The sequence below is a fragment of the Myotis yumanensis genome, unplaced genomic scaffold, assembly GCF_028538775.1.
Source record: "Myotis yumanensis isolate MYYU_CA2020_CCGP unplaced genomic scaffold, mMyoYum1.0.hap1 SCAF_19, whole genome shotgun sequence".
Taxonomy (NCBI): Eukaryota; Metazoa; Chordata; class Mammalia; order Chiroptera; family Vespertilionidae; genus Myotis; species Myotis yumanensis.
Window position 1 is genome coordinate 25,111,029 of NW_027223770.1, and position 11,442 is coordinate 25,122,470.

The following is an 11,442-nucleotide window of genomic DNA, read 5'->3' on the forward strand; positions in this document are numbered from 1 at the left end:
GAAGTCTGGGGGCCATGGCTCTGCAAGTCATGAGAGGGAAGGGCCGGCGGACCTCCGGGCCGCGGAGTGGGGGGTGGCGGTCAGTCTGGCCATGAGTCAGCCTGTGTCATCAGACCCCTGAATCAATGGAAAGTTGGCCCCGCGTGCCCTGACCCAGCCACCCCACGGGGACTGAGGAAGTCGGGGCTAGGGGGGGCACAATGGTGGGGTCCTGTCCCCCAGTCCGGGAGGAGGTAGAGGAGCCGGCCCGGCTCTCACCCCTTAAAGTGCACTTGGGAGAGATGGGAAGCAGGTGTGGAGGCCCAGGCACCATCCTGAGGAGCACCTGCTGGTCCTCCCCCTGCCGTGGGGGGGGGGGGGGGGGCTACCGGGGCAGCTGCCCCCTGGGCACGAGTCTCCTGCCCCTCCTAGAGGGTTGCATCCCGCGCACCCCCCTCTGCCGGGCCTGGCGGGGGCTTTGTCTCCGGCTCCTCCGGCGCAGGGTCTCCCTCCACTCGCCAAAAACCTGCTTCGCCGAGTGCATGAAGCGGTGGAAGCCGCGGAGGAACCGGCAGCCCTTCAACTTGAGCTGGAAGGCGTCCGGGGTGCGGGTGGGCGGTGGTGAGGTCCCCGGGCCCGCCTGCGGGGGTCCAGCCGTTTCCGGGGAGCCCTGGAGCAGCTCTTCCATGCAGTGGATGTTGTTCCTGATCCCGTGGATGTACCGGGTGGCCATCCCCCAGGCCTGGACGTCGGGCATGTCCTGCTGGAACGCGTGCAGTCTGTGCAGCACCTGGCCCAGCTGGGTGCGGAGCGTCCGCAGGAAGTCCGTCCTGCTGAGCCCCTGCAGGGCCTGCTTGCTGGGGAAGACCCCGGGGCGCTCCTGGCAGCCCTGTTTCAGTCCAGACATGTCAAGGCCTTGGATGCGGATCTGGGGGGGAGGAGAAACCAGGGGGTGAGTGCTGGAGCCCCCACTGTGCGCATGTGTGCGCACACACACACACACACACACACACATAAGTCTTCTCTGGTCAGCCTTGACATGCTCGACCTCGTCCACCCCCTAGCTAACCTGCCCATTGTACAGATCCAGAAACTGAGGCCCAAGAGGGGAGAGGACTCCCCGGCCACTGCAGGCAGGGTCGGAGGGATGCAGGGGGCCTATTGGGGGTGACCGCACAGGCAGTGACTGTGGTGGGGGGCGTGTCCGTGGTGGGAAGGTGACCATGAGCCCCAGGAGAGCAGGACTGTTTTGTTCGCTGCTGCATCTCGGGGGCCGAGGACAAGGCATGTGGGGCGGGGGGGGGGGGTGCAGTAAGTGTGCTGGACAGATGGAAGGTTGAAGTGGTGCGGCCAGGGTCACACCCCAGGCCCCCTGAGCTAGGGAAGCTGTACTGTCTTGGGAATAGGCCTCGGGTGGGTGTCTGACGCGGTTCTGGGGTAACACGGGGACTCGGTTTCCCCACCCCCATCCCCATCCTCTCTGCGGCTCACTCCTGCCCTAAGCCCGACGTTCTCCGAGACTCAGATGCCCCCGGGGTGGGCGCTCACATAGGGGTCCAGGAGCAAGCTGGTGTCCTGCAGGAGGTTCGCCTGGTTCCACAGCTGCTCGAGGAGCTTTTGGCCATCGCCCGGGCAGGTGCCCGTGGACACGGGGTTCAGGAACAGGAGTCTGAGGATCAGACCTGGGGCAGAAAGAGGGGGTGTCACCTGACTTGGCAAGGAAGCCATGGGGGGGCCAGCTTTCAGGGGTGGGGGAGGGCGCTCAGAGGGCGCAGCCCGTCCTCCCGGCTCTGTGCCGCGGAGGGGGCACTGGGCGCACCTGCTGGGGCCACGGACACCTGCCCAGGGAGGCACTGCCCAGCACCTGGAACAGGGGCTGCGATTCACCAAGGAGGCCGTGGAGAGGAGGCAGTGGGACCTGGAGCCGACAGGGGTGGACCAGGTGGGATTGCTCTCGGCAAGACCTCCAGGCTAAGGGACGGCTATTGCCCCAGGGCCGTGCACCCCCTGTGGCCGACCCATTTTACTGACGGGAAAACCAAGGAGCTGAAGAAGGGGTGCCCAAGTCACACAGGGCCAGCCTGTCCCCCAACCTTGAGCCTTCCTCCTCTCTCCACTCCTGTCTGCCAGGCCCACAGGGGTGCTGGGAGCCTGTGGGAATGTTTGGGGAGGGGGGGGGCCGGCACAGTGACCGCTCGCCCTCCTCCCCCCACTCACCAGCAGCCACGAGGTCGGAAGGGGCCTGTGGTGCAATGGCCGGAAGGCAGTGACACCACGTTCCCTTCCTAATAATCGCCCGGCCCCCGGGGAAGATGCTGCTTGGGGGGGTGGGGGGGGCGGCGGGTGGAGGGGCCGGGGCCTCAGGCACAGCCACCACTGGGCCCCCTCCCCGCCTCCCCAGGTGTCTGCTGAGTGCGCACGTGGGGCCAGGTGTGTGCCTGCTGTGGGTGCAGGTCTGTGTAAGGTTGAAGAGATCAGACGGGCCCCATCCACCGTGGGGCCCAGGGCTGCATGCGGGGGTTCCCGGGTTGGTGAGATTGAGGGTTCCGGATGATGTCACGTCGCTCGGCGTGTGTCACCCTGTGGGTGTGGCTATGTGGCTGTGTGATTGTGTGGGCTCCAGGGCCCCTGTGCCTGGCTGACTGTGACCCTGCAAATCAAGGCCAGAAGGAGGCCCCTCCAGACCGTGTGCCCCGTTTTACCGCTCAGCTTCTATAGCTTCCTCTCCACAGCACAACTCCCACCTCCCTCCTGCTGCCCCAGCCTCTCACCCCATCGGTCCCCTCCCCTGGCTCCCTGAGCTGTCTCTGCATTGCCTCCCCCTGGAAGCCCTCCTGGGTTACCCCTTCTCCACCCTGTGAAGATGCCATGTTCTCAGTGGACCCCTGTCTTTGCCTGACCTCCCTGCTCTCTTTTCGTCTCAGCATCCTTCTGCCCGGGGCCCGGTCTCCCCAGCTCCCAGGGGACAGAGGGTACCCCGCTCCCCGCAGACACCCGTGGTTCACAGCCAGCTGGTGCTGGTGGGGAGGAAGGAAGTACTTACTGAGCAGCGTCCTCCTCATAGGCTGTGCCCACATGCTGGGTGTCCACGCTCCGGCCTGTGGCTGTTGGGGATGACACCTCCGGGCTGGGAGCCCTGCGGGCTGACAGCCACTTTATTGCCTGCCAGAGCGATTGGCCAACACCTCGTGAGGTGGGTGGGGAGGGGGAGGGGGCAGGGCAGGCCTTCTGGGAACATGACCCCAAAAACCAAAGTTTCCACGGGCGACCAATGGGCGCCGGGCACCGCGCATGCTGCTCCTCCTCCTGTTTTCTTCGAATTCGTTCTTCGAGGTCAGCTCCACGCCCAAGGATGATGCAAAGTGCGGCCTCAGCCTTCCTGGGGTGACGGGCAGCCGGGGGTCCGTGCCATCGGCCAGGCGCCGGGCGGGGGACGGAGGGGCAGGTCGGCCGGCCGGGCCCCTTGCTGGCCCACGGGCCGGTCTCTGCCCAGGAGCCGCGGCCTCACAGGCCACTGTGGTTTGGGGCTGAGGGGAGCAAGACATCTTCCTTTTTGGGTGCCCTTCCCGCCCTCGCGGGGCTGTTGGGACATCTGTGAGCGGAAACCCTGGGCCCCGGGCACAGAGCCAGCCCCGGGCTGGCAGCCCCGAGATTGTGGTTCAGCCCCAGGACCGGCGTCCCCCACCAGCGGGGCTCCTGGCGTCGCCTGTACCCACCCAGCACCCCGCACCCCAGCAGCCGGGCCCCTTCCCTACAGACAGGATCCTCCGGGGAGAAGCCAGCCCTTGGTTCCCCCCAGAGAAGCGGGTCCAAGCCCGCGGACACGCTCTGTGGCCTGAGGCAAATTGCCTAACCTCTCTGGGCCTCGGGGCCCCACCTGCAAAAGAGGATTTGAAAAGCATTTCCCGGCCCACCTCACAGGGCCGCGAGCGAGCGTCATGGACATAAAAGGCAAAGGTTCTCTGAAGGAAAAACGAAAGATGAAAGCCTAATTCCAAGTACTAGCTGGGGGGCGGGGGGAGGCAGAGAGGAGGGCATTGTGGGAAGGGGAGCGGAGGAGAGGGGGAAGCTGTGAGCTCAGAGGGGAAACCAGCGGGGAGGGGAGTCGCCCTGGTGACGGTTGGCACCAGGTTTCACTTTCTCTGAAAGATAGCGATCGTGGGCTGGTCCTGAGTCTCAGACTTCTGAGCATCAGAGGGAAGGGGCCTGGAGACGGCGCCTCCCGGGGCAACCAGCTCCCTCACCATGGGGTAAACGGAGGCCCAGGTGGGGGCAAAAGAGGCAGAGGGGCTGCCCGGGCCTCCGGGCCCTGCCTGGGAGTCCAGCACGTTGGCCAGGCCTGGGAGAAGGTTTCTCGCTGGCCCGAGGCCTCCGGAGTCTGGCAGGAAGGGGGGGGTGTCCGAGGCTGGGGAGCCAGGGCAGGGCCTCTGCGGGCTGCCAGGGAGGCCTGGGCTGCTCCAGCTGGGCCTCTGGAGCCTGGACGGGCAAAGCCCAGGTGCCAGGGCTGATGCGCTCCTGTCCGTCCCCACTCCTGGCACCGGTCACGGCCACCGACGCTGTGCCCACCGGCTGTCCCCTCTGCAGAGATGACCAATCAAGCCTTCATTCATTCAACAAATGTCCCCCTGCCACCTCTGTGCCAGCCACCCCAGGTGCTGTAGCTCCACAGTGGGCACCACCAGACGCACCCCCATGCCCAGGAGGTGGCTCCTCAGCCCCACCCACTCCCTGGCACCCCAACATGGCGCTCGCTGCGCCATGCGCAATCACCCCACCATGCCCAATCACCCCACCATGCCCAATCACCCCACCGTGCCCAATCACCCCACTGTGCCCAATCACCCCACTGTGCCCAATCACCCCACCATCGCCACCCCACGGGCCAGTTCTGGATTCTCCTCTGAGCGTGTTGCTTCCGCTAAATTCCTCATTTCGGTGCCCACCCCCGCAAGGCTGCTTCCTGCGCCCATGCCTCGCCGCTCCTTCTTCATTTCACATCCCTGCTCTCATTTTGCAACAGCCCCGTGAGGGGGAGTGGCCGGCAGGGGGGTGTTGGCTCCTTTAACGAGGAAACTGAAATTCAGAGAAGCTCGGGGCCTGGCTCCAGGGCCAGGTCTGGGGGGCAGCTCCTGGCCCCTCTCAGCTCCTGCTGATCGGTCTCCACCCTTGGGGGACAGCCATGTGCATCCTCCTCTCCCCGAGGTCCAGGGGGGCCGACTGTCTCCGTGGCTTAAAAAGGCCTCTGAGCCCGGCTGCCGTGGCTCAGTGATTGAGTGTCGACCTGTGAACTAGCAGGTCACGGTTCAATTCCCAGTCAAGGGCACATGCCTGGGTTGTGGGCTCCATCCCCAGTAGGGGCGTGCAGGAGGCAGCTGATCCATGATTCTCTCTCATCATTGATGTTTCTCTCTCTCATTCTCTCTCCCTTTCTCTCTGAAATCAATTAAATATATAAATATATATATATAATAATAAAAGCATAATATGCTAATTAGACCGGACAGCCGAACGACCTTCCGGATGACCTTCCGGACGAAGCTGGGGCTGCGAGGGCCAAGCCCCTTGCACGAAATTCGTGCACTGGGCCTCTAGTATATATATGCCTCTGAGGCCCAGAGACATGACGTCACCTGCCTGAGGTCACGATGCGTGGTGACATTTCAGAGGCGGGGCGTTCATTCCAGGGCTGTGCAATGTGAAAGCCCATGGTCTGAGCACGGGGCTCACGGAGGTGCCTGCGCAGGCCCCGGGACCAGGGCTACCAAAGGCAAAAAAGGCTGATCTGTCGTCTTGCTCGGGATGCCAGACCAAAATACCACAGCCCGGGCGGCTGATACACTAGGAATGTGTTTTCTCTCAGTCCTGGACCTGGAAGTCAGGGGTCGTCAAGGTGTCAGCAAGGCCGATGGCATCCTGCAGCCTCTCTCCTGGATTTGCAGACGGCCGCCTTCTCGTTGCCTCCTCACGTGGTCCTCCCTCGGCCTGTGTGTGTGTATCTGAGTCCTCATCTCCTCTTCTCATAAGGACGACAGTCCTATTCGATTAGGGCCCATCCCATGACTCATTGTACCTCCATCGCCTCTTTCCAGGCCCCATCTCCAAATGCATTCACATGCTGAGGCTCTGGAGGCTTGGACGGAGCAACACCATCCAGCCCATCACAGTTTACAAAAAGGGGACGTGGTTGGGGGGCCACAGGAAGTCGGGACCCTGGGTGAGACGCCAGAGCTGGGTGGGAGGGGCAGCGGTGGGCAGGAGGACCCCGAGTGGCCCCCCAGGTGAGGAGGCCCGGCCGCCCATTTGAGCGGAGCGTGAAGGGGAGATGCGTCAGCGTTTCTGGTGAGGTCAGCGCCCAGTGACGTCCCTGTCGCCAGCAGGAAGAGCTTGCAACACGGCGCAGTCAGTATAAATAGGCTCCCTGACCACAGCACCCGGGCTGTCCCCTCTTCCCGGGCCACGTCAGCCAGTTCCGCGTGATTTGGAGGGGAAGAGAGGGCCGGCTGGTTCCTCAGAACTGCTGCGTCCTCGCTCCCTGGCCCACCCTCCGCAAGGACAGAGCCTGGGGCGGCCCGGGGGACGGGCCACGGTGGCAGGCCACGCCGCTGGTCCCCTGGGTGGAGAGACGCTGGCCCCTGACCAGCGGGGTGGGAGTCCGAGACCAAGCCACTTGGGAGCCCAGTGTTCTTTTTTAAATATGAGTTTATTGATTTCGGAGAGGAATGGAGAGGGAGAGAGAGAAACATCCATGATGAGAGAATCATGGATCAGCTGCCTCCTGCACGCCCCACATTGGGAATCGAGCCCACAACCCGGGCCTGTGCCCTGACCGGGAATGGAACCGTGACCTCCTGGTTCACAGGTCGACGCTCAGCCACCGAGCCACGCCGGCCGGGCTGCGCCGTGCTCTCGATCCAGTCACAGCGCCTTTCTGAGCCTCCGCGTCCACTCTGTAGATGGCAGCGGCACAGCTTATCAAGAGACAAGCAACCCAGTTCAAAAGTGGGCCACGGGGCCTCTTCTTGGGTCCTCGCTGCCAAGACGACCAGGAGAGGAAGGAACAACGGCCGTGCGGAGAAGGCCTGTTAGCGGCACCAGCTGCGCCCGACGCGAGCCCGAGGACAAGGCCATTAGGAACCTCGTCCTTTGAAACACAGAAGAGGCCGCAGCCATTAGGGACATTTGCAAAGCGAGTGTCTTCGATGCCTGCGTGCTTCCCAAGCTGCGCGTGAACGTAACACGGCTGTGTGGGCTGGGCCTTCGCAGAGAGGTGGTCAGGAGTCCTTCTCGTGAGGCCCGGAAGGACCACCCCCCAAAAGCTCTTAGGGGAGGATTATATTGAACAAACAAACAAAAATGGTCCGGCCAGTGTGGCTCAGTGGTTGCGGGTTGGCCTATGATCCAGGAGGTCACACGGTTTGATTCCTGATCAGGGCAGGAGCCCAGGTTGCAGGCTCGATCCCCAGTAGAGCCCACGCAGGAGGCAGCTGATCGATGATTCTCTCTCATCATTGATGTTTCTCTCCCTCTCCCTTCCTCTCTCTAAAATCAATAAAAAATGTACATATATACATTTTTTAAAAATGGACAGAGCATTTGATTAGACATTTCTCCAAAAGAGAAAGACGAATGCCCAGTAAGTACAAGCATTGATAGTCAAGATCACTAGCCGTCAGGGAGATGCAAATCAAAACCTCAGTGAGGTACCGTTTCACACCCACGAGTGGCTATAATCACAGGCAGACGGGGCACGTGCTGGAGAGGATGTGGAGGAGCCCGAGCCCCGGGGAGACAGGCTGTTAGTGCCTCACAGGGTTAAACATAGAGGTGTCAGACCCCTCACTGTCTCACACCTAGACAAGCCCGAGAGAACTGAGAACGGACATGCACACACATGCTCAGAGCAGCATTTATCCACAACAGCCCCAGCGTGGACGCAGCCCCAGTGACCACCAACAGAAATGGATTTAAAAACTGCGGTCTCTCCATACAATGGAATATCGCTCAGCCATGGAGAGGAACTGCGGGCGAGCCCTGAAGACATTATGCCACGTGAGCGTGGCCAGTCACAAAGGCCACGGATTGTAGGGTTCTCTCTCTATGAACCGTCCATAGAGACAGACGTGGTTCCCCAGGGCTGGGGTTGGGGGGGCCTGGGATGAGGGGTGGTGGCCGACGGACAGGGTTTCTTTGGGGTGATGAAATGTGTTTGAATGAGGTCGCGGCGATGGTTGCACAATCCTGTGAATACATAAAACAACAACACTGAGTGTGCACTTTAAAACGCCACATGTGGTGGTATGAGAGCTGGACCTCCGTTTCTTAAGATGTCGTGGCAAGTGCTCCTGACGGGACGGTCAGCGTGATTCAGTGAGATCGCGCTCGGGAGACCCGGGCCCTTAGTAGGCACTTTTTTGAACTCTTACCCGTCAGCCACTGGGCAATGAAGGCTCACGTCTGCTTATGTCACAGGGTGACTGTGAGGACGGTTGGGAAAGATGTCGTTACATAAACCCCAGGGTGAGCAAGATTCTACCAGGAGGTCAGTGAGGTCAGGCTGGGCTGGGGGACGCTTCGGCTTGAGAACCGCCACCCAGCTCTTCTGGGACCTGGCGTGTCCCCCTGCTCCCCGTGGCTCCCCCAAATTGGATAACTGATCCCCCTTCCAAGTGGCCCAAACACGTATTCCGGGGAAGTACAGCAGAGGAGCGAGAGAGAGAGAGAGGGGGGGGGGGGGAGAGGGAGAGAGAGAGAGAGAGAGAGAGAGAGAGAGAGAGAGAGAGAACTCATTTCTGTGCCGGAACCTTTCTGTCCGGCTCACCCTAGAGCAGTGATGGCGAACCTTTTGAGCTCAGCGTGTCAGCGTTTTGAAAAACCCTAACTTAACTCTGGTGCCGTGTCACATAGAGAAATTTTTTGATCTTTGCAACCATAGTAAAACAAAGACTTATATTTTTGATATTTATTTTATTATATTTAAATGCCATTTAACAAAGAAAAATCCACCCAAAAAATGAGTTCGCGTGTCACCTCTGACCCGCGTGTCACAGGTTCGCCATCACTGCCCTCGACCTAGCCCGGGCCCCTCTGCAGGGAACCCCCAAGCCAAAAGGCAGGTGGGGGCCAGGGATGAGGGGCTGCCCTGCTGTCCACTCTCTGGCCCGGAAGCCCCACTTCCACCCCCACCCCCACCTGGCCACCCTCTCTGAGCCCGGGCCTCTGTGAGGTGAGGGGACAGGCGAGGTGACCACAACCCCACAGAGCCCCTTGGGGTCCCTCCACGGCCCTGAGCCCTGAGCAGCCATGGAGGTAAAACAACCCCAACCATGAGCCGAGGACCAGGAAGTCCAAGGAGCCCTGTCTTTCCTCACGATGACAACACACAACGCCTGTTTTGAAACATCACATTCTTGCCAAAAACTGTTTGGTGCCCAGGCGTGCGCCCAGCGGTGACAGTGGGCACGTTTCCGGACTCTTCTGTGCGAGGGCCCGGCGCCGAGCGTTTCCCACGGGCGAGCTCATTGAACCTCACAACCACCGCAGGAGGCAGAAATCGTCTTTATCCTGTAGGTGGGGAAACTGAGGCCGGAACGGGGGTGGGGGCGGTGGGGGGGCTCCTGGCAGAAGGGCACACAGCTGGGAGGGAGCAAAGGCTCAACCGAAAGGAATACGAAGGGGTCTCCTGGGGGGAACAGGAGATCCTCTCCTGGAGTGGGGGAGGGGGGGCTGCCAGAGGCAAGGAGGGGGCGTGGGCCCGGAGGCCGCCGTCTCTGCAGGTCTAAAGATAGCGCTTTCATTGAATTCAGAACCCGGGAAAAGATGCTGTACATTCCACTTCCAGGTAACTGCACGAGGCCACATGCAGGCAAGACCCCACAGGCCCAGTTCAGAGAACAGCAGGTGTGGCAGGAAGTGACCAGAGAGAGAGAGAGAGAGGGAGGCGAGGAGGGAGGGGGACACGGAGCCACTTGCAAAATCCTTTGCTGGCATTGCAGCCCCTCTGGACCGACCTGTAGCACACAGCCCCGTCCCACTCCCCTGGTGCCCCATTGCCATTCCGGGAAGGCCAAAGTCATGACCACAGCCACCAGGACCTGCCCCTCCCAGCCTCACTCACACCTCTGCAGCCTGCGGTCCTCCTGGTCCTCCTCAGTCCCTCGGGGAGCTGAATCCTCTCACCCCAGGGCCTTTGCACATGCTGTTCCCAGCACTCCACCTGCTCATCTGCCTGGACATCAAGGTCCAGGCCGAGCTTCACCTCTTCGGGGAAGCCCTCCCCAACCTGCCTGCACCCCAGGCTGGCTCGTGCCCCTGCTCCCTGGGTCCTCCCAAAGCACTATGGTACCCCTCGATGGAGCACTCTTCAGAGTTGTCAATTTTTACAACTGTGGGGTTGTCTCCGCAGCCGGACTGTAAATTCCAAGGATGTGCACTGCGGGTGACTTGCCATCGCCCCTCTTGGGAGCACATCACGAGCCCTGAATGTAGTAGGTGCTCACTAAATCCTCAGTGAACAGACGCATGCACGGCCGTACAGAAGCCCCAGGAAAGGAGTCTGTGGCCTTCGGGGTGCAGGACCCGGACATGTCCCCATCCCACGTCCTCTAGAAGGGCAGGCCCACCGCGCTGCCAGGCGGGGACAGGCCCGCTCGGAGCCTTTGCCCCGCCCTCTCCGGTCACTTCTCCCCAAGGAAATCAGAATCCTGTCACTCACGATATCCCGAAGCACATGACCGCTTTTTGGGGAAGCCTCGGTGTCAAAGACGCTGACGTCTTCCTTTATGGTGATTGTTCGGAAGCTCAAAGCTGGTCTTCCGCTCACTGCAGATGTTCACAGTTTCCTGGAAAACGAACTGAAAAAGAAAGAGACGAGGCATTTCCCCTGCTTCCTTTAAAGCGTCCACTTCACAGATGCTACCTCCGTGGCACCCGACAGCCTCAGAGGAAGGGGCCAGTCTTGCCCGGCTGGTGTGGCTCAGTGGTTCAGGTTGACCTATGAACCAGGAGGTCACGGTTCGATTCCCGGTCAGGGCACAGGCCGGGTGGTGGGCTCGATCCCCAGTGTGGGGCGTGCAGGAGGCAGCCAATCGATTCTCATCATGGATGTTTCTCTCTCCCTCCCTCTCCTTTCTTCTCTGAAATCAATAAAAATACATATTTTTAAAAATAAAATGAAAAAGGGGCCAGTCTTCATGTGAAGGGACAACCCTAACATGTTGAAAAACAGACAAATCAGGGGCTTTTTAGTCCCTCGTCCAACCTGTACTTAAGTGACTCACTGTGTGTGTCAGGCCCCAGCCCTGGTGCAGGGGATCCGTGTCAGCAAGAGAGACAAGCCCCGGGGGCGAGTGAAGTCACTCTGAAGGCCTTTCCGTCCCAGGCCTGCAGGGCGAACAGACGCACACGCCGGCGTCCAGCACGCGGAGGGGCCTGGAAGGCCCGTTTGTCAAGCTGCCCGTTCCTGGT

At 61.2% G+C, this 11,442-nt stretch overlaps 1 protein-coding gene across 1 annotated transcript; it reads right to left on the reverse strand.

Moving 5' to 3' along the window:
- Positions 1 to 364: 364 nt before the first annotated feature.
- Positions 365 to 3,056, reverse strand: OSM (oncostatin M). The gene is made up of 3 exons (XM_070400077.1): positions 3,023 to 3,056; positions 1,528 to 1,661; positions 365 to 907 (listed from the first exon to the last, which is right to left on the reverse strand). The coding sequence occupies exons 1-3, from the start codon at positions 3,054 to 3,056 to the stop codon at positions 365 to 367; spliced, it is 711 nt and encodes a 236-aa protein (XP_070256178.1).
- Positions 3,057 to 11,442: the final 8,386 nt, after the last annotated feature.

Bases quoted from the DNA above. Each gene is read 5' to 3' on its own strand.
- OSM (XM_070400077.1), bottom strand. From the start codon at position 3,056: ATGTGGGCACAGCCTATGAGGAGGACGCTGCTCA. The intron at 1,662-3,022 runs GTAAGTACTTCC...TTTCTGCCCCAG, and splicing joins TATGAGGAGGACGCTGCTCA to GTCTGATCCTCAGACTCCTG. The intron at 908-1,527 runs GTGAGCGCCCAC...CCTCCCCCCCAG, and splicing joins GCTTGCTCCTGGACCCCTAT to ATCCGCATCCAAGGCCTTGA.